The sequence below is a fragment of the Poeciliopsis prolifica genome, unplaced genomic scaffold (assembly GCF_027474105.1).
Source record: "Poeciliopsis prolifica strain line A6 unplaced genomic scaffold, Auburn_PproV2 SCAFFOLD005, whole genome shotgun sequence".
NCBI lineage: Eukaryota > Metazoa > Chordata > Actinopteri > Cyprinodontiformes > Poeciliidae > Poeciliopsis > Poeciliopsis prolifica.
In genome coordinates this window covers 11,829,179-11,851,968 of record NW_026562380.1, presented here as the reverse complement: position 1 = coordinate 11,851,968, position 22,790 = coordinate 11,829,179, and the positions used below count along the sequence as shown (strand labels likewise).

The following is a 22,790-nucleotide window of genomic DNA, read 5'->3' as shown; positions in this document are numbered from 1 at the left end:
AGTGCAAATAACAGCCATTATGGCAGATTGAAGTACGCCAGAAAATGTTGGAGCCTTTAAATGAACATGGTAAATATTTGTAAATGATTAAGAAAATAATTGTGACTGCACAACAGGAAACAATGTGGAAGATGCACCAGAACAATTGTTTGCACTATAACACTGCCTTAGGATGATGCAAAAAATACACAAAATGATGTAGTTCTCCTGAGGAAGAACTACAATTATCCATAGTTGAAGAATCACAGTAGATTCAGCTGTAAGAGTCACAACAAAGCCACTAGGAGAATTTACTTTATCGGCCTGGCTGTAAGACTTCCAAAAGGTCGCTAAGATTTCGAAATCCAGCTTTTTCCTTTACTCAGGATAAGACAGAGAGTTTATGTTGTTAAGCCTTTCTGTTATCTGCTTAAGTTTCAAAAGACAATTTTAATGAGCAACAATCTTGCCAACAACACATTTTTTTTCTTAAAGCTATTGTGCTTCTTTTGCTAAATTTTCAAACTCATTGTTAACATTGATCATTTTTACATCAGTAAAAAAACAGCCACACCATGTTATCTAGTTAGCATGACCTCACTTATATAAGGTGAAAGACTATTGATGTTCATAATAAATAATTTGTATATTTTTTTGCATATACCATATCTATTTAATACAAACAGAAAACATAGGACCATGAAATCCATTAGGTTTTGTCAAATGACGTGCTCCCATTTTAAGGCAAATTTTATTTAGACAATCTTTTCTCTTTTTTCTCACTTCCTTTTTTCATTGCCAGCAAATACATCTCCATGCTGTCCTTGACTACTGCAATGCATTTTTTCTCTCTTTGTGTATCTGTAATGTACATTTCTTTGAAATATTTCACTGTTATTGCTTCTAATAAAAGGTAGCATTATGTATCTGTGAGAAAAATGCATAAAATATTCAGATATAATGCAAGACATCCAACATTCCACATGTTTATGTCAATAAGAGCTGTTATATAAATGAAAATATTCTCATACATTGTTTAACATTTGGTTTATTTCAGCTTTCAGACACCAGAGAACAACTCCCTTTTAAGAAAAAATAAATAAATAAATCAGACAATGTCTGACATTGAAGACCTTTGTTCAGGGCCAGGAGTTGTGTTACCCATCTCCAGTTTATTTGATGCTGTCATGACATAGCTTTTCTGTGTTTAAAGTTTTACCTAAATATAGATTGTGAAGGCAGAGCATAATCTCAAGTTTTTATTTGTAATTAGTCAGGCAGAATCGTAAGATATGCACTCATGGAAATAGCCTCCATTATTAAAAATAAATGTACATGTCGCCATCTGGTGGCCAATGAATGCAAGCTCTGTAGCCAATCAGGTTTCAAACATTCATGTTGTCTTTAAAACATAAAAACCTTAATACAAACCTAAAGCAGGATTTTGAGAAGGAGGAAAAATTTTCAATTTATGTGTTGGTAAAACACACAAGTGTTTAATTTCACAGGAAGTCCTGGAGATATTGAAAGTAATGAGCTGACAACAGCTGGAGCTACACAGATGGCTTGTCTTTCCCCATATGTTAAAAACTAATGACCGCAGGATATAAAGTAGGCTGATAATTAAAATGCATGCGAGACAGAGAAAACATGATCTGGTGCAAGTGGAAGTGTCATGTTAGAAATAAAAATGTGATTTTTATACATTAACGACTTGTAATATGTGCTGTTTGATAAGAACACAGCAACGTGGCTGTCAAAAAGGTGGAAATCTTGAATTAGTCAACCCTGATGTAGAACAAAAAATGAGAATCTCTACAGAACAACTGATGGTAAATGAGAATCAGATGACTGCAATCAGCAACCAAAATCAAGAGCGAGGGAGGGACAGAAAGCAAGACAAATATCAGAGACGGGCAGAGGGAATAACACAAATATGCAAACCAAAAGAAAAAAAAAAAAGCCAAGACAATGCTAATTCTGTCATTTACCACATCTTATGTAAATTTAGATACTTGCTGCAACTGCTTTTGTGCACATTTGAAATAAATGCATATGACAAAAGATGAATACTGCAGTCAAAATGAAATATATACATACGCTGCATTAAAATAAACCATTCTCTACTCCCTGTTTAGATCTATTAGGAAAATTAATGAAAAACAAAATTTTTAGAGAATTTTTCTATGAAATGTTAACATATTTTCTTAGTATTTGGTAGTTTTGTTTTGGATTGTGTGACTTGGGTAACACTTAGGGAATCCTTCCAAAGGTATCTCACAATAGTTCGCTGGAATTTTGACTAATTTCTCCTGACAGAAGAAATGTAACTGTATCAGTTTTGCATTATTTTCCACTTCCTGGAAATATGTTGAAATATGAATGTTTTATATGCAAATAAATCATCATAATCAGTCCGCATTGCTGCATTTAATTTATTTTACTTCACTTGTTTCAATCCAACTCAAAATCGGTTGTCTCCAGTGGCATTAATTTTCCTCGGCCAAATGTGGAGAAATGCCCTGGCTAATATTGTTGGTCATTCCCTTTTGGCAGTAGATGGGCATCTCAAAGCATTTCTGCTTAAGGCCAAAAACTGGACAGCAATGGTCCTGGCTCCACTCCACTCCCCCGGACCATTTTTGCATTTTGATAGCATATCTGAAGATTATGATTATCAAGCGGCACAGAAAAACCACTGAATGCATTTAGATCATGTGTTCTCCACGATACAGTGTGGAGCTGACCTCAAGGAGGTAAAAGTGAGCACACAGCGCTAACATAACCAGAAGGCACAACGCTTGTGCTATGAAAACAATAGCCAGGATGTCCTATCAATATTCAATAAACTGTCTAAAATAAAAGGTTGTTGTCATATTAGTTTTATTTGCAGCTTACTGTTATGCTTCGTCCATCGTTTCCATAGACAGAAGAATCTCAGCCCTCAATCCGAGTCAAGCTTTTCAGCAAGATACTTTGGAGATTGCTGAAGTACTCATCCATGAAGTACTTTACTCAAAAAAAGAGGACTTTCCCTATTTCTGTACTGAGACTTCCAAGTATACAACATAATGTGTGTAAGGGCTAAGAAAATGTGTTTTTTATGATATAAATGGCAGTGAGGGGAAAAAAATGTCTGAAATTATGCCCAATCTTTTTTAAAAATATATAATATTATTAAAAAGTTCATTTTCATTAAGTGAAACACCTTTTATAATTACATAGACTGATATCTTAAAACTTTTGTTATTAATTATGATAATCTTTAGTTGCAGCTAATGAAAACATGACATTTAGAATAAGAATATTATATCAAGCCAATTTTTAAAAATCAATGCTTAGTTATAATTTGTTACCTGCTTAAATGTTGCTTTCTAAATGTTCTTCATCTGAGAAATGAGCCTCATCAGAATGAATATTTAATGAAATTTAACTGAATATGACTTTATATCATAGACCGTATTTACTTTACAAAATAGATGTGAACTGCTGTCATATACTGGTGACTTTTCAAAGCGTCTTAAGGGCTCCTCCAGGTTTGCTTAATGAAGAAACAAGAACAAGAAGTGTTTTTTTTCTCTCAACATCTCCTTCGTATTGTGTTCAGCTGAGTATCATAAACGTATTTTGAAGCTGAGCGTCTTGAATAAGATAAGCTCATTCAACCCCACTTTTGATAGATAAACATGTCTTAGAAATTCAAATGCTAGAGATGCCGGCCGTCTTTGCAACAAGCTTTTGATCAGAGGGCTCTTACTAAGGGTCATCTTTGTAATTGTGAGTTAACTGTCTGTGTTCTTGCTCATGAAACTCAATAGGCCCTACTTGCCAGCTTGTCTGTCTTTCTGAAGATTTGATCTATGAGAACAACATATTTACAAGTCAAAGTCTCGTCAAGCTATGTATACAATCAGCTGAAACTCTTGTGAGGGCTGGCGTGGGGAAACAGTAGAAGATGTAATAGATTAGACACTGTCTCTTGAGAATGTCTATGAATAACCCTGAACGAACATCACTGTAGATATTTATGTACATATGCCAGTAGATGCATGTTCCAGGAAATGAAATGCATCCATGTTGGTGTGCTGTTTTGAAATAGTTCACAGCGTAGGTAATGGTTCATATTTTCTGTCAGGAAGAAGATGGAAATTTTGGCTTCACAATATATGTGTCAGTACTTCAAACAATCTCTGACCTTAAAACATCAACTGAGTGAATACTGTCTATGTCTGCTGATCTCAGTGACAGAAATGCGATATCAGAAAACATTCAGAGACCAACAACAGCGATTCTTCATAAGTTCTTCTCATCAGCCAGGGTTAGTGTTGGTATGTTGCCTCTGTCAGCCATGTTATTTATTTATTTTTTTTCAAACACTCTTAACATAACATACTTTGCAACTTTTGCATTCATGACCAATCTACCTGTAATCAGAAAATAAAAGCTCAGAGTTAGACTTACAGACTATCAAGAAGTTGCTTCTTTTCTTTTAGCTTTCTAAAGTCTGATTATTTCATTCTGCTTTATGCATATTAGGAATATCATTTTGCATTTTACCTTGGTGTAACGAAATCTTTTCAACTGCTGTATTAATACTTTTTACTTCCCAGCGCCTGCTAGTAAAAGTACTGCTATTGTACTGTACCAATTTGAATGTTTTCTTTTTTTTTTTAGCAGTCATGTTGCACAAGTACAATTTTACTAACATTTCCTAATATGGGTTTTGGTTGCAGCACAAAATGACCTGATCAAAGATGTTAGCACAGCTGTATAGAATTATCTCATTCCTTTCACTCCAACTCTTCCCATCTTATAAATCACATTCCTATCTTCTGCTATTCATGCTTTATATTTACATTCCTGTTTTATATTCTTGTATGTAATCCCTGGTTGTTAAACAGTTGTCTAAACCATACCAAATATTTTTAAAGTCCTGTAGACATTTTCTTACATAGCTGTTGTTTGCAGTACATGCCTCTGCAACATGATAACACATACTGTACAGGAATGTTTACCGAATGACAATAACACTGGAATTATATTGAGAAATCTACAGTTCAGTTTGGAATTGGACGATAAATGCTTTTTCTGCTGAAATACAGATTTGAACAGGGAGTGATAAATTAATGTTTTCATCTAATGTTGGAATCTAATAAAAGATTGGAAAATCAACATATTTACAGTAATTCCTGTATGCCAGAAAAAAAAAGGGTTTATTAATGCGATTTTTACAATGAGAGTAATGGTTCAAAAACATGTACCTTTAATTTTAGGTTGGACTCTTGTGTTTCTGCATATGTGTAATGAGTGAATGTCGCATTGTTTAAAGTTAAACATATGCATAGTTAAATGCATAAAGCTACAGTCCCCAGTGCAACTTTAAAATACAATACAAAACAAGATGACCTCACAGATGCGACTAAAATTGAAGGTTTCTTATGTAGCTACAGTGATACTGAGTGAAGAACGAAGCTCTGAAGCAAATATTTATCAGAACATTACAGTTCTAATCATTTCTGCCATCACTATTTTATATATTTACAGATTATCTCTATGTAGATATTATTGTTAGAGATAAAATCCAATAATATTACATAAAAATATTGTTTTCTACTGGTTTTATCAATTGTGTTTGCAAAAGTACATATTTTGCAGATCTTCTTCAATCAACCTATCTTCTTTTTTTGCCTCACTTATGACCAGATAAACACTTTCCACTCTACAGTCTCTGTGTGTCCACTGTTTTCACAACCCTGGTTTCAGGACAGCAGAACACTGTCCAATTATCATGTTCATTGCAGCCATGTGTGGAAATCCACACCACAAGCTTCTGTATGACTCCAAAGGGCATTTCGGATACAGAGCGCAGCTGCTTCTTACATACTGGGTTCTTGTGCAAGTGTGTTCGTCACCTTCCCAGGGCATTTCAATGAACGGGTTCAAAGCCATCGAGGTTGACTTAGACTCAGTAGTGTACAGATGAGTCACAGTGACAGATATTGTTTTGGGATTATATTTCATAAAGAACATCGCCAGCATCAGTGCCAGGGCGATCCACTGTTGTTTTCCTCAGCTGCAGTTGAGCAGCAGGGGACAGGTGTAAAAATCTCCTGGTGATATGAACCTCTCTTGGTCTCCTCGGGATTTTTCATGCCCGCATGAACACAATTTCACGATATCCCTATGTGCTCCGTTGTTTTGTTCTGTCACCATGGTTCACTTTCTGAAGACAATTAATTTGCATAACCAATCGTGGGTGGAACCGTTGCTCATTATGACAAGTAAAAACGTGTGAAGTGTGTTTATGTGTGTGGGTGGGTGGGTGGTTGTGCTTGTATGTTTGTGAGTGGTAAATTGAATATTTTTATCAATATGTTGGAATAAAAAAAAAAGGGATGTTACCAGTGGGTTCTCCATGAATAGATGACAAAATACATCCTCCATTTATTTGTCCCATTCAGAAATGTAGTCAAGATAATTTAGAAATTGTCAAAGGTGCCCCTTGATTTTGCACCAAATTATTTCAGACACTAACTTGAGCATAGCACTGCCACCTGCAGTGTATAATGATATAAACATTGTGCACATCACAGAGATATGCATATTCTCATTAGCAACCGAAACCTGCAGGGACAAATGATAGGTAACCTTATATATTTACATATTTAGTTTTGTTATTTATGATGCATTGTTCAGAAAGTTAAATAAAAAAATCCCCACTGGTTACTGGATGACAGTTTTATTCATTGTTTGCATCCATCCCAATGTTGCATTTCCAGTCACCCTTTTTGTTTTTTTCACAGTAATTTAAATTGTGTCACAGGTGAGGAAACCAAGATTATGCTGAATGTGATGCTGAGATCATGGTTGCAGGTCACAGTAGCTTAGCAGGGGTGAATAAACCAGAGTAGGCATTATGCTAGCTGGAGAGCTTGTGTGGTTATCTGTTGATATATCCTTTACCCCCTATCAAAGGCTGCAAACCTCTCCTCTGCTCTGTTCTTCACTGTCGTCCTCACATTTCAAACTCTGTTCCTCTCACCAGCTGTGACCTTTTTTCAACGGGGTCAGCAGAATGACTGAGGCAGAGTTTCTGTGTGTTTGGGGGCGAGGGGTGAGGTGTGGGTGGCCGTGCCTATGAGTGTGTTTGGACGAGGGAAAGCAAAGGCAGTAGAGATGGCATGAAGAGGGATTGTCACCTCTGTTCATTGAAATAGGTCGATCTATCTCTGGGAGTTCACAGCAAACAGAGACAGTGATTGCCAGTTACTGGCAGCACTTCAGCTGAATTGAATTTGCTCCCACACAATCAGGACCAACATGTGTTTTAGTTTTGGATTTGCTGGAAATTAAACCATACCAACGACCTGAAATAAACAATTTTTTTCTTTTTTGGGAAACGATAGAAAATTCTGTTTTCTGCTTATGGGACAATATCTGAATTTTCCCCTTTCTTTTTATATTTCTACTCTTTATAACAGAACTGACTGCTCTTCAACTGGACTGAATTTTTTTTGATGAAAGCGGACACATGTGTTCTGTTGGAAGGCTCCCTTTGGCCCAGCTCTGCTTCTAACTTGGAACATATTGTTGTGGTTCTTCACAACAATATTCTGGAATATTCCAAGATGAATCCTTGGAATTCGGACTCAGAAGATTCATGTGACTGGGGCGACTCATCCGAAGAGGAAGATGAGCTTGGTGTTAAATATGATAAAGAGTAATGCCAGTCCTGCAGGGATGTGGGATATCTGTTGCAAATTATGCTTTTATCGTGAGCCACATTAAATTAGGGAATCTAGATAAAAATTGATAATAATTGTGGACTGTGTCCACTGCCACATTTGTTCACAGCTTTTAATGATAAAAACAGAGAGCTTTGATAATGGCATTGCTGATATTTATTTTCAAAAAGGCTAATTCTTCTTTCTTTGTTTTATTTTCTCCAGGGAGGACATAAGAACAGCTAACGTCATTGCAGCAGAGGCAGTCACCTGTTTGGTTATCGATCGAGAGTGAGTAGTAACATTTATTTTGTTTTGCACTGTTGGGCACTTAAAAGAAAAGGGAATTAATTGCATCACAAGCTGGTTCCTAAATTCTGCTGCTACTCCGGCTAAGGTCAAATTTTTGCATCTCATAACTTTTTGAGATCCTTTCTAGACCCCTAACATTAAAGGGTCTCACCTGAGACAGAATTATTTAAGATACATGTCAAAAAATAAAACATAGATGCAGCTTAAAAAACTTGAATATCAGAGAAAAGTTAATTGATTTAATTATATCATTTAAAATGATATAATTTAAAATGAAGTCATTAGTTGCTGTGATAAATAAAATCATGTCAATGTCCTTACATTTAGTGCATCTACATCAGAACGTTTTATGTAAAACATTTACTTTCTTGGTTTGATTACTTTGCAGGTAAGTGGTAATATTTCACATTATCTGCTAGTAAATGTGTTTGCGAATTAGAATACTTTTTTTCTCTATTTTTGTTTTCTAACACAATTATTTACTCATTTTTTAGTAATGTTGAATTATCATACATCTACACCCAAAAATTGTGAGCGTGTTTTACTTTGGTTTCTTCAGCGATTTCTTTTGCTCTGCAACTGTAAATAGACCAAAAAGGAAGGACATTTTCTAGTGACATTTCAAAGACTTAGGACAGGAAAGCTAGACAATCGTTGTTATTTTTAGTTTTACTTCTGCTATGAACGGAAGAAAGGGTGACTTTTTTTAAAATTATTATTATTTGGCCTCTTGAAATTGTTCAGAATAGAAAAGCAGAGTGAGTTGGAGTCATCTTACCCTATACATTCATCTGGCCTCTGAAAACAGGCACATTGTAAGGGAGTCATCCAGCATGGGTGATTACTGCTGCATGTCACACGGGCAGCTAATGCTTTCACAGCTCACAAAGCCAGACTAATGCCTGTGTCAAACAGCTAGGCCAGTTTTGGTGCAGGATAATTGTTTTTCAATCTTTGTTATTCTGCACGCTTTTATTCATTTTCTGAGCACCCATAGATCCTTTGAAATGAAAGCAGCTCAGCTTAAGTGGTTAAACAAAGATAAGAGCGGTAGCTGTGGGAAAGAGACGTAATAAAAACAAGTGGCAGGGAGCCGCTGACTCCCTGGAAAGCCAAACTCGATCAGCCAAATATTTCAACAAAAGCTTCTCTTAAAAAGAGTCAGGAGGGTTGGTCTTGAGCATTGCATGGAAACTGCCTTGTTTAGATGTTTTTTACTGTAATCGTTAATGATCATTTAAAGGAAAATGTGAAAGTATCTTGCTATCAGTGTAGGTGTGTCAGATTTATTTTACATGAATGACAGGACATTAATTTTCCAAGTCAAATCCATTGCTGATTTTATTCTCATAGAATGTTAAAAGAACATTTTTGTTTTATTTTTTTTTTTTACCTTTAAGCTACATTTGCATATTTAATCTTTCTAAACGAAAAAATTTAAAAACTAACTACTGGGATTTTTAACCTCATGATGATTTATAAATTGCCTGGTGGCTTTCTTATAACTCAACAGAATATATTTTTTATTCTGTAATTTAATCAGTGAAACATTTATGTGCTCTCTACTTTTGGTCTTGAACTTCCCACTCACTCACTCACCATCTGCTGTCTTTTTACTTCTGTGGCATAGATCAGCCTTCCCTTCTACGATTTTTATTTTATTTTTTTTAGAGGATCGTCTCTAAAAGCAGGCTAATGAATTTTTAATAGAAACTGGCAGTGTTTTTTACGGCTGTCTGGTCATTTTCTGCTCGCAGATCACTTGCAGAGTACAAACTGCACCTTTCCGCTCCCTGTAACCAGAAGCTTTTAAACTATCATATGCATCTTAAGAGAATTTTCTTAAATAATTTATCCCGAATAGGCAGTGATTTCTTGTAGCAAAATCTGTGTCAGAAAAAGTTTGCTCAGAGCTATTTTAACATTTTTCTTTTTTATTACTGTTCCAGTTCATTCAAGCACTTGATTGGAGGTTTGGAGGATGTTTCTAATAAAGGCCATGAGGACGCTGATGCCAAAGCCAAGTAAGTCAAATATGTGTAATTTTTATACAAAAATTAATTGAATTACTGATCAATATATAACTTATGCAGCATCTCTGTAAGCTTTTGGCTTTTGTTTGTTTTTGCATTTAAGTTTCAGTTAATTTCAGCACATCTTGGCTACCAACGCTATGCTATTTTCTAAAGATATTTCCCACAAGTGGACCTGTTTATAATTGTACCTTTAGCCATAATAAGCACCAAGACAAGACTAGAATGTCAAACTACATAGTGAAGCATTTACTTCTATTTTTAGATGTAAATGCTGTTCTAGAGGACACAATTATGTATTTATTTTCATTGTAAAGACAACAAAATAAAAAAATAGACTACGCAATAAATGGTTTCTAGCTCTACTTAGCAAAAAGCCACTTTGTGATTAGTGTGTCCTCACTGGTTCTATTACTTTAGGATACTATTTAAATCAAAATTTTGTGAATGTATACTGTTCTCATTTTTCAGGGTTTTAGAAATCAAAATTTTTTTATCTGTTCAATCTTATCCTTAAAAATTATATGCAAGTTTCAGTCTCATCTGGGCTAAAAACAGACTTCATAAAACAGAGCATTTTCAACATGGCTCTTCTTTGAGATTATAAGTACATTTATATGAATTCACTCCAATAGGGTGTTTTTTCTAATTTTATTCCACCTGTGTGGCATTATTCATTCAATTCAATTTTATCTATGTGCCCATTCACAAAAATTGTTGTCTCGAGAAAGAAAATATTATTTTAATTCAACTATAGATATTTTCCAACTGATTCTAGTCATCAAATAGTACAGTAAGCACAGTTAATCATTCAAAGTAGCTTAAAGAGTGTCTATCAAGGGAAACACAGGACATTGCATACAGTCATTGACTTGCAGCATGTTCTCCTCTTGAACGAGAACAGCAGCAGAAAATTGCTTTCTCATTAGATCACCACAGTGTTGAAAAAGAGAACTGCAGCAAGTCTGCCAAAACAAACACTTAGCAAATTCTTCGAACCTCACTTTCCAGCACATCCAACCCGATCATGTGCACTAATTATTATTCCACAAGAAAAATGATACGGAATGGCACGTGCATTAAATGCAGGACTATTTAATGTGCAGTTTTATGTGTACTATTTTGGTGTTTGCATTCTCCGAGTGATACTTTAGTGAAGGGATCTATTTGTTCAAATTTGTGTTTCTGCTTTCTGCTGAGGTTCTGAGAGGCAAATGAAATATTATACTTTGCAGAAAACTAACAGTACAAATCTCCCTACTTCACACCTTCCCTACAGAAAAATATAGCGCTGGCTACATCATGCTGTAAGGAGACATCTTTTCTTCATCAGGGACAGGGAGGAGGGTTAGAGTTAGCCAGTAGCTGAGTCAACTAAATGACAATCCTAAAAATAAAAACTCTTAAAGGCTACAACAGGCTTGAGACGGGGACAGAAGTTCACCGGTCAGCAGACAAAATTTACGTTTGGATCTCCATGACTGCTGGGAATGGGAGTCGTCCTTTGAAAGTTGGTAATATCTAGTCAGCCGATAGCAGTAAAAGGCAGCAGTTACTGAGTCTAAATAAGGACAATGGGAGACGAGAATGGCTGTTAAGCAGGGTACAGTGGATTACTGCAGTGTTTAATGGTGGCCAGGTACTCCAATGTCTCTGCCAGCTGCAGTGAGAATAACAAAAACCCCATTGTGCACATTGCTGTCCCCATTCTTTCGGTCCTTCACTCTTCAGAGGAACATATTTGGTTCTATTCAAATCAATAGCATCCTATTTTGTGGTATGATTTGGATCCTGATTCCTTTTCAGAACTGCACCCTAAAATAGAATCAATTGCTCCCGTGCCTCCCTCAGATCTGTCACATCAAAGCGGGTTTTACCCTGATTAAGGCTGCTCTCCCTGCCCCGTGCCGTCTTGTGTCTTGCTGGCGCTCCCTCCCCGGCAGAGAACATTTGTGTCTTTGTGAAGATGCCTGACTCGAGGTCCCACGGTGACTGAAACTGCCTCTAATTGGTCACAGAGAATCGACACGTTTCAGCAGTACTGTACAGCAACCTGCCTCTGCTCTCTGTGAGGCTGACAAGTCTTTTCTTCAAAGTCCACCTCCCTGCTATGTGCCACCTGCTGATGTTGTTTTTGAACTCATTCTTCTGTTACGGGGAGAAGCTACGTGTTCACAAAATAAAGTAGATTGTTTTTAACTTTTTACTCCGCTATTTTCACAAGCATAAAAACTGGTTTATCTGAAAGCAGGGTGAATCGGTGCATACATCCCCATCATCTCAAGCTTGTCAATGCAAAAAAGGAGACTGACATTTTTTTATTCTAAAATGAAACATTTAATTCTGAATTTTCTTAAACTAAAAAACAGCAGTTGAGGAAAACAGTGGTTGCAGCATCTGGCTGTTGAGCCGCTTTATTTAGAAAGTGATTAGAATTATTCGAAGCTGCAAAAGGCTTGATAACAACCATAGACTTACAGCCAAATTGACTTGTTCAGATTGAAACATTTTTATATGTTAGAAATGCCTGATCAAGCGCTAATCCATCAGAAGTCTGTGACATTCTTTTAAAACTGTTGTTTAGAGATGCTCTCCATTCAGGCCAGCTGTTTTACATTAAAGAACAATCAAAACCCTCTTGTATCTACTTGTCAAAGGCTATTGGAGGAAGATGGCCCTACAAAGTATTGACTGAGGGACTATGTACAAGCTACATCACAGACTTTTACTTTTTAAAGCATTGTTTTAAAAGACTTGTTTCCTTCCACTTCAAATCGATAACATATTGACTGCTTTGTGTTGCTTTATCAAGTAAACTCCCCCAAAATGTACAGAGGATTGTTGTTATAAAAAGGAGTCAGGTTCAAGTGGTAAAAGTACTTTTGCACTTTGTATATGGAAGCACATGACTCAGCCCTGCCTCCGTCAGCTGTGCAACCATTAAAGTTCAGTGAACAGTGTATAGTTTTAAACAAAACTGGCATTTGAGCTTTAAGGTCAGAACTGCTTTCTTCTTGCTCTTTTTTTCCTGTTAGGCTGGTCCAAAATGTACAAGAACAAAATAAATAAGGATAATAGTGGCTCGCACACACACGCACACACACAGTACACATAAAAATCCTCTCACCAACTCACCATGGGGATTGCGTCATCTTTATGACCTCATCCGTTCAGGAATACAGATTATCGCCCACTAGGGTCCCACTTGACCTGTAATGAAACCCTTTGTATTACAGTAGAAAGGGTTTCAGTAATGGACTTTCCAAGTAACATTAATAAGTAACATGTTGTTTTTGTTTCACGTAATGGGCCCCTAAAATGTGACAGTAACCAAGATTTTTGATAGGTCTTGATCCCACTGAGCTTTGTGTTTGTCCTTAATTTTATTTTAGGTTGTGGTGCTGTTCGAGCCCCATTGGGGTTTGCTCACAAATGCAATTTCTGGAATTTAGCAGTACTGTATGTTTATTTAAGAGACATGTTGCCTTGATTTTGTACAACAAACAGTTCATGTGTGGTCGTATCTCCTTTTATGGAAAGCCTTTAAAGAATTTAATATATATGCAGAGTGGGAGACTCATGATTAGTGACTAGTCTATTAATTTGAAAAAATGGAAATTAACTACACTTCACTGAAAAAGGCTAAAATGGACAAATGTTTTTTGTTAGTTATGTTTATGGTTGAGCTTTGAGTTGCATTTTTCTTTCTGTTCTGTGAATTCATAAATAGAAGTGCTGCCATCTGCTGGACAAATAATGCTACTAACACTAAATGCTTTGGATTTCCAAAAATCTTTTTTCTTTAAATGCCCTACTATCTTAAAAGAACATACTTTTTTTTTTTGTATTTTACAGGACTCAACCCCCTTATAGTTATGAAATACTACTGGGATCTCCCAAATGGATAAATTTTATTCTTATTGTTTTTTTCTCCATATTCTCTCACATTTCATCTATGTGTTACGGTAGTGTTTTAATGTGATAGATCAAGACAAAGTTGCACGTAACTGTAGAATAGAATACAATGGAATATAATATAATTGTCTTTATTGGGTTAAATTTTTTTTTAAAAAGCCTAATTGTGTCATCTACTTATACTTGTACCCCTATGATCTTAAACCCCCAAATAAAATCCAGTTTCCTTGATGTCACCTAGTGAATCGTGGTGATAGTAGCATCATGCTGTGGAGGTACTTTTCTTCAGCAGGAGTAGAATAATTGGCTAAAGTTGTGAAAAAATTAAATACAGGCTAAACCTGAAGGAAACTTTGATGGAATCTGTAGAAAACTTACAGCTGGACAATGATCCTCAGTATATTTCTAGGTAACCCAATAGGCTTGCCACAGTGGCATAAGGTGGATCTAATGCATTGACCTAGAGGGATGTGCTATGAAGGCACATATTCATACAAGAAAACCATGTATTATTTTCCTTCCACTTAGCAGTTATGTTTTGTGTATTGTTCTCTCATGAAATCCTGATAAAATACAAAGATTTTTGGGATATTTCACAGTGAGACTTAAACAAATTTCCAGAGTACTTTTTGAAAGGTGCTGTAATTTACTCCAAGCTGTTTCCTTCTCTTACAAATGCAATATTTCTTTTTACTTGCAGTCTTATCTGGGACACCCTGGATGAGGGGAGGAGGGGGTAGAAGGCTCACATGGGAATGTCACACGATAGTAATAGTGCATACATAGACACAAATACAACGTGAGTCTCTTGGTAACCTGGTATGTTTTCTCAGAAACCTCATGCTTAGCTGCCTGCCAACACGTGCTACCACAATGTACATTTTAAATATCTGCTTTCAATAAAGTCCCTCTTAAGTAAACAGCATTGCTAATCTTTACAGCTCCACAAAAGAACTTGTCTGAGCAATCCAATAAAATCTTCCTAGCGGGTACGTTTTAATCCTCATCAATCACACAACTGTCAGGCTGTTTAATGGTGAAACAAACAAACAAGCAAACAAAAAAAATTAAAGCCTGACCCTGAAGTGATGGTCTGCGCTGAGTGGCCCAGGAGGGCAGTCCCTCCTGGGCCCAGATATGTCCTATGCTCACTGATCCAGAAACTATATCTGGATCAAGCTACGGCCTGAGAAGACAGGGAGTGTTTGCAGCATAAGGCTCAGACACGTGGAAACAATCTCTGCTGCCAGCATGTTCGGGTCATATTATAGTGGCATATTGTGATGTTCGGCGGTGGAGCCAAAGTATGTCTCCAGTGCTAAATGAGAAACAAGAGGCTTGTGTGACACATATTCCAGTTTGTTCTTTCCTGTAGAGAATGGGGACGGGCTGGGGACACTTAGTCTGTGTTCAAACGGAGGTCGAAGCAATTTGCCAGAGGACTAAGCTCAAACACATCCTGTTCATGTGTTAGTATTTATCCACTCCACATCCTCAATAACATCCTTGATAGATTACTGTGATTCTAATCCTCTAAGATTTGCAAACAAATTAGCTCAGGGAGAAACAGATTTTTTTTCCTCAGGTTGTTGATAGTGGATTATATGTTCTTTCATCCTTCAACTTGTCTCTAATCCTTCTCCAATGTTTTCTTTCCTCCCCTTTTTTCTGCTGCAACAGGTATGAAGCAGAAAATGCATTTTTCTTCAATCTCAATCTGGCTGACTTCAACATCATAGACACCCTAGGGGTCGGGGGTTTCGGACGTGTTGAGCTGGTATGGAACAGTGTGTTGTAGTGGGAACATAAAGGATGGACATCCATCCTAACCAAAAAAAAAAAATAAAAGACTTTTTCTTAAATCTTTTGGCCACAGGTTCAACTAAAGAGTGATGAGAACAAGACTTTTGCCATGAAGATCTTGAAGAAACGGCACATTGTTGACACAAGACAGCAGGAGCACATTCGATCTGAGAAGCTCATTATGCAAGAGGCTCACTCTGACTTTATTGTCAGGTATGACATGAGGATAAGGCGAAGTAGATTATTAAAACACACATAAGTTTGATTTGCCATTGAGATCTGACCTTTGTTTACTTGGAAGCTAGAAATGTATTTGTTTGAGTACAAAACTCTGTGGACCCCACTAAGCATAATGTTGCTACTAAGGTTCAGGTTTAGGAATGCCTAGTTTGACCTGTGTTGGCTCATCATAAGGATTTATAAAGTTGCATCAGTAGAGCTGTGCTACCAGTCGATGGTTCAGTACCCACTTGTTCTTTATACAATTGGACATCTTCACTGTATTTTAGTGACACTGGAAAATGCAATGTCTTAGGTGAATAAACAACATTTTCTTCTTACATATATTCTATAGTAGCTAAGGACTTTTTGGGCATGTGAAAACTTTCTGTGGAGTTAGCATTCAACTCTAACACTCTTTTACTGCAGATATGTGCCACTGCCATTTTAACAGCATGCTATACAGATGTCTGTGATGATGATGATGAATCACTCACTCTGAAATGGTTTCTGATAAATTGAATTATCATAATAATAATCATATGATCATTTGAGGGTCATTATAGATTATGTATAGAGTATATTGTATTTTCATTTCAGAATATCTATAAAAAATGTAAATAAAATTGACATAATAATATGTGATCCTTGCACAGTAGAACTGGTTTGCTAATTGTAAATTGGATATTTCTGAATATTGTATTTATCAACTGTTTCATTATATTTTCCAGACTGTATAGAACATTCAAAGACAGCAAATACCTCTACATGTTGATGGAAGCATGTTTAGGCGGGGAACTGTGGACCATACTTCGGGATCGGTGAGAACCTTTACACCCCATCCGAGTAGTTTAGTTGGATCATACATGAACACAGAATCAGTGACAAAATGCAGTGTTTAGAAACCCATAATTTTTTTTTATTGTGAAACGGGGATTTTGTGTGCAGATCTTTTCTCGCTGGTGTCTGAGGAAAAACGACATTGTCACTTATGCCAATCACCATTTAGCTTTGCTGTCCTGCTGTTGTCTTAGGGGTTCTTTTGAGGACTCAACCACCAGGTTTTACACAGCGTGTGTAGTGGAAGCTTTTGCTTATCTACATTCCAAAGGAATCATCTATAGAGACCTGAAACCAGAGAATCTTATATTGGACCACAGGGGTTATGCCAAACTGGTAAGAAATCAATATTTAATATCTGCCAATTTTGGCTATAACATTGCATCTTTTTTTAGACAGTTATCTTATATAAACTGGAAAAATATCAAGTTCTTCTAAATAAATATAGAAAAAATATGGACCTTCTCTTAAAATGGAAAATGACCACAAATTTGAATAAGATGAAGTGTGGATTTAATAAATTTGTGAAGTTTCCACCAGATCACTAATAAATATTTGTATCTTAGGAAGATACTAATACTGAATGCATAAAAAGCCCCATGTTGCTTTGTTTTAATGATGTGAAAAGTAGCAACGATACTGCTTTGGAATACCTGGCAATAAATATTATTTACTCTGATCCATTCTAGTTATAAAACTAGTTGCAAATAATAACTTTTTCATCTTCTCATTAGGTGGACTTTGGCTTTGCCAAAAAGATTGGGTTTGGGAAGAAAACCTGGACCTTCTGCGGGACACCGGAGTACGTAGCACCGGAGATTATTCTGAACAAAGGCCATGACATTTCAGCCGACTACTGGTCTCTTGGAATCCTGATGTTTGAGCTTTTGACTGGCAGGTACATGCAAGCCTGGTCATGTTTGTCTGTTTTGTTCATACAGACATTTCTGCAGATTTTGTGAAGCTTTGTCTTGCTTAATGCCAATTTTAGCTGACTTTTATATTTCTTTAAAAACTCTAGTTAACAAAATTAAAATATAAATTATTATTTATTTATAATAGATGTAGAGGCAATGACACATCAAGTATGTGAGAGAAAAGTCACTATTTAAAGTTAAAACAACAGTTAACAGTTTAAACTCTCTTTAGCCTGTTGGTACATTTAACAAGTTTGGTACTATTGATTATAAACAAAATAAAGTTCCATGTGTAGGACATTTATGGGTAACCAGAGCTGATGGAAATGCCTAGTTTATGATGTGTTCATTAATCAAAATTAAAATTGAACTTTTGATTTTTTGGCACGCTAATTATTAGTCAGAGCAAACTAAAAATCTGCTCATTCCAATGGTCAGACCTACATACTGTTCCCTGGGCTAACATACAGTCAAACTTGAATATTATTGAACATTCATTTATTTTAGTAACTAAATTCACTAACTGTGACACAATGTATAGCTTAATTGACTACAGACAGATTTTTTATGGGTCATTAGTTCTGTTCATTGATACACTTACAGCTAATAAAAACACACTTAAAATTAAAATGTTACATCAGACCAATAAAGAAGCAAATTTTGAAAATAGAAGTATGACAAAATGAAATGTATGCTGGATATCAGCTTAAAGATTGTGATTACCTTTAATTTGACAAGCCTCATAGAAATGTATATTCTAATTTATTGAAAGGCTGTAGATTAAATGACTGTAGATTTCTGTCCAAAATTAAGTTGAAAACTATTTATGTGAAGACAAAAACCTAAATTTGGAGTTTAAAAAAAAAACTGCTTATTTTGATGTACTTCTTTTTACGCCAAACTAATGCTGGCCTCTGTTATATAGTCCACCTTTCTCCGGCCCTGATCCAATGAAAACCTACAACATTATCCTGAGAGGCATCGACATGATTGAATTTCCAAAGAAAATCACCAAAAACGCTGCCAACCTAATCAAAAAGCTATGCAGGTAAGAGTCGGTGCCTCCAGACTCTCTTGTTTGATTATTTAGTTTAAATGCCTAATCTTTACCTGTTTTCACTTTAGGGATAATCCTTGTGAAAGACTTGGAAACTTGAAAAACGGTGTCAAAGACATCCAAAAGCACAAGTAAGCAAACTTTCATAATGGACTTCCATTTGCAGTTTCTGTTGTTCTCTTTTATAATAGCTTCTTGCTGATTTTCTTTCAGATGGTTTGAGGGCTTTAATTGGGAAGGTTTGAAAAAGGGGACATTGACGCCTCCTATTATCCCTAATGTGAGTGCACACTGCTTACATTAATTCTCATTAAAGCATTTTCCTCGCTTGTCGTCTCACACAGCCTCGTGTAATCAAAATCTGCTAAACATGTTGTTGCTTTTATGTGAAATTCTTTTTGCTCTTCTGTCCCAATAAGGTCACATCAGCAGTCGACACAAGTAACTTCGATAGCTTCCCTGAGGACAACGAGGACCCGCCTCCTGACGACACCTCTGGCTGGGATGTTGACTTTTGAAGTTCACCTCTCTCCACTTAAAATCAAAAGAAACTCTTCTTTTGTAAGCTTTTAATGGCTTGGAAGACAACTCGGAGGACATAGTTGTTTGTAGAAAAAGAAACTGCATTAAAAATGAAAGAGAAGATATGGAAATAATGATGGATGGCAAACCCTCTGGGTCACCGATATGCCTTTATTTCACTGTGGCTCTGGATAAAGCATTTATATTGGGACTGCTGTAGCACTTCCTCAGTGTTGTCTTATACTCAAGTTTATAGGTAAAGAAAGCACAGGGATACTCAGACATTTACACACACATACAACATAGGCTAATACTGGAGCCAGGTGTTCCCCTGTAACAGGGGAAGGTGTTTATTGGATGTGCGAATGTGTGACAACTTAACTGCGTTTGAATTCTAGGGTTAACAGGAGGGTGAAAACAGGGAAAGTTGCTCTGAAAAAGAGCAACTGTTGTTAATTTTATTTACAAAGTCTGTCTCTGCAGATCTGTGCGCTGGACTTTCAGATAGGTTATAATGTTACTGCAGCTGCTGCCTGGTTTGTGACACGCAGTTACTTGCAACAATCTATGATATTTTCCACAGATGTACACACTATAGTTTCCAGTTATCAAGTGCTCAAGACTAACCTGAATGTCAACGATTCTCTTCTTATTTAGCTTACCTGCATAGCATTAAGCTATGTGTGGCACATAGTGTTTGAATATACCAGTTACATTGTCATACATGGACATAAACAAAACGCTTAGTACACTTCCTATGAGTTTTATCTACTTGAAAAGCACAAACCCTGTGCATTCAGTGGAAAGAGTCATTACTCTTTAAGTGCCCTGCTTAAAGCTTAATGGATCAAACACATCTGCACACATGACAAAATGGATAGCATCTCCATGAAGCAGTGTGTCTTTATGCACTTAAGAAAATTAACTGAACTAAGTCTGTTTTAAACCTTAGTATGAGTCAAATTATTTGTTGTCGTTTTATTGTGCTTCATGATTACATTCTGTTTTTTGTTTTTAAATCCATTGACATCCTGATCGCCGCTCACCGAATCCTGATGTCCCCCGTTTGCTCTTGTACAGCTCTGAAATAACTGTGAACCTGGTTTCAGTGTCTTTGGTGCTGTTGGTGAATTATGATCAGCAATGTTGAGATGACAGTACTGTTTATTGTTTTGTACTGTGATTCTTTCACCTTCTTTTTTTGTGCCAGATTACTTTGTGATGTAATTGATGTCATGCTTTAGAGAAAGGGAGACTTGTGTAAGTTTTCAAACTTGAGTGAAAATCTTGACACCATGTTACATTGTGCTAAATGTAATTTTAACTAAAATGAGTCAAATTTGACAACCTCTCCTTACCCAAATATAACCATCTCTCCAAACTAAATTTGACCAAACTTTCTCTTCCAGCCAGGTTCATAATGCCTTTAAGGGCAATTCAACTATAGAGAACCAGATAATTTTGTTGGCAGTCCTGACAAAGATGTGTAAATGCCTTAAAATAAATTTGTAGTTCATTTTAGTTTAAAAAAATACAAAATTGTAAACTTGTCATTTCATTTGATTTAGTCAGTATAAAAACCATTAAGTTAGTTGTTTTTAGTACAACTGTTTTTACTCCAGCTACCAATGCATAATACAAACCACTTTATCCAATGAGACAATAGTTGGACTTCTCTAATAACATTTCCCAAGGCTATAGTTTCCTCTTTGCACAATATGGCTTGATTGTCTAGAGTTTTTGCCTTATGCCTTCTTCTCTTTTGAGCTCATCCCAAATTTTTTCTATAAAATTCAGGTTTGAAGGTTGTGTTAGCAATGGCATTTTGTAGGAATTATTTCTGTAGTTGTTGCCAGGTGCTTTGGCTTCTAAAATATACAAATAAAATCTGTTTCGGTTTTCCTGCATAGTCCACCAGAGGTTTATTTAAGATATCCTGGAATTTCAGAGTTGGTTATGCTGTGCTCTCTAAAAATCAAACAGGTCCGAAACTTAATATATCTGCCACCATGATGTGTTTTTCTTCATATTAATTTCTTGTTTCACACTAAATCCATTCAACATGTTTGTTCATGTAATACTGAATCTTAATGTCCAGGAAAATTTTATCAAGGTCCCAAATATGGGGCTCTTTGTAGCAATTCACTAAAAGGTGAACTTTATTTACTTCCTATTTACTGTGGCAATGTAGACCAGCGACCCTCATGTTCTCTAGTGGGTTTGTGTACTATATTTTTTACTGAAAATGTTGTGGTTTATGAAGTACAAGGTTGTATATATCATGGTTAACTGAAAAAAAACAGAAGTATGAGTTTATTTTTTTAAGTTATATTTATCTTTTCTTTTAAAATACTCTTAATATTACAGACATATGTGCCTACTGTCATTTCTTCAAAAGTACTTCCTAACACGGACTTCCCACTTTTAATTCAAATTAAAAGTTGATTTTGATTTTCTTTTTTTATATTGTAAAATTATGCTACTGTGATTGAAAATACATATATTTTATGGCTTTTTACACATCTTTTTCAAACATGTGAACAAACCTATTTATATTTGTTTTGGAAGCTAATTGCAAAAGAAGAGAAAAAAAAATAATGAAGACACAGCTGTCACAAACCCTCATTGGTCACCCAACAAGCTTCACCTCTCCACACTAAGAAAACAACTGAATTTGAAATCAAACAGATTGTAAGTGCCTTAAGTCAATGGCATATAAAATAAACATCACATGACCTTTGCAATGCTGCATGAAAACATGTACACCTCAGAAACATATGTCCTCTTAGACTGCTATGTTTCACCCTTTGTTATAAAAAAAAACACTTAATACCCAAGGAGAGAATCCAATTGTTTTAAGGCTTAGAGTTGGTAAATAAAAGACATTTCCTATTTATGATATTTATTTAATGAAGACACTAATTTTAAAACAATTACCTGACTTGGCTGCAATGACATGCTTTTCTCTTCTTATCTTCTGTGATCTGAAGAAATCAACCACTTATGGCCTGATATGAAACACCAGTGAGCATTAATCATAATCCAGAAGGTCAATCATCACTTGTTAGAGCCATGAAATTTTAACAATGGAGAAGGCAAGAATGATTTGCAGTTTTCAATGTATAACACACAATTTCAACCTGCAGTTTGTTGTTTATTAGAACTGAAATATCTGGCTTTCCTAATAAAAGTTAAGGTCATTTGATCATTGTTTCTTGGGTGATGAAAAAAAGAATTGGAATGTTATTTGTGTTAATAAAGATTTTATGTATGCTTTTGTTTATCACAAAGCCTTATGTTTGTCCTCTCTCCAATTCCAAGAAGTTTTATTTTTGTTCTCAAATGCCTTCTATTAGCCCTGTGTTATTTTTTTTCTGTTATTTACTTTTGCAGAGTGCCACGTGTCAGATTTTTAAAATATATATAGAGAGAGTAAAAAAAACAACAACAACAATGCTTTTGAGTCATG

General features: G+C 35.8%; 1 protein-coding gene across 2 annotated transcripts in view; it reads left to right on the top strand.

The window, feature by feature from the left end:
- Positions 1–22,526, top strand: part of LOC129359859 (cGMP-dependent protein kinase 1) — a 90,644-nt gene extending 68,118 nt beyond the window's left edge. For both annotated transcript variants that reach the window (XM_055029788.1, XM_055029787.1), the window contains exons 8-18: positions 7,929–7,994; positions 9,965–10,039; positions 15,644–15,740; positions 15,840–15,979; positions 16,717–16,806; positions 17,020–17,161; positions 17,560–17,723; positions 18,668–18,790; positions 18,868–18,930; positions 19,013–19,079; positions 19,219–22,526. In XM_055029788.1, coding sequence (XP_054885763.1) covers positions 7,929–7,994; positions 9,965–10,039; positions 15,644–15,740; positions 15,840–15,979; positions 16,717–16,806; positions 17,020–17,161; positions 17,560–17,723; positions 18,668–18,790; positions 18,868–18,930; positions 19,013–19,079; positions 19,219–19,317 — 1,126 coding nt within the window. In that variant the 3' untranslated portion in view covers positions 19,318–22,526. The remainder of the gene's footprint in view (positions 1–7,928; positions 7,995–9,964; positions 10,040–15,643; positions 15,741–15,839; positions 15,980–16,716; positions 16,807–17,019; positions 17,162–17,559; positions 17,724–18,667; positions 18,791–18,867; positions 18,931–19,012; positions 19,080–19,218) is intronic.
- The last annotated feature ends 264 nt before the right edge of the window (positions 22,527–22,790 follow it).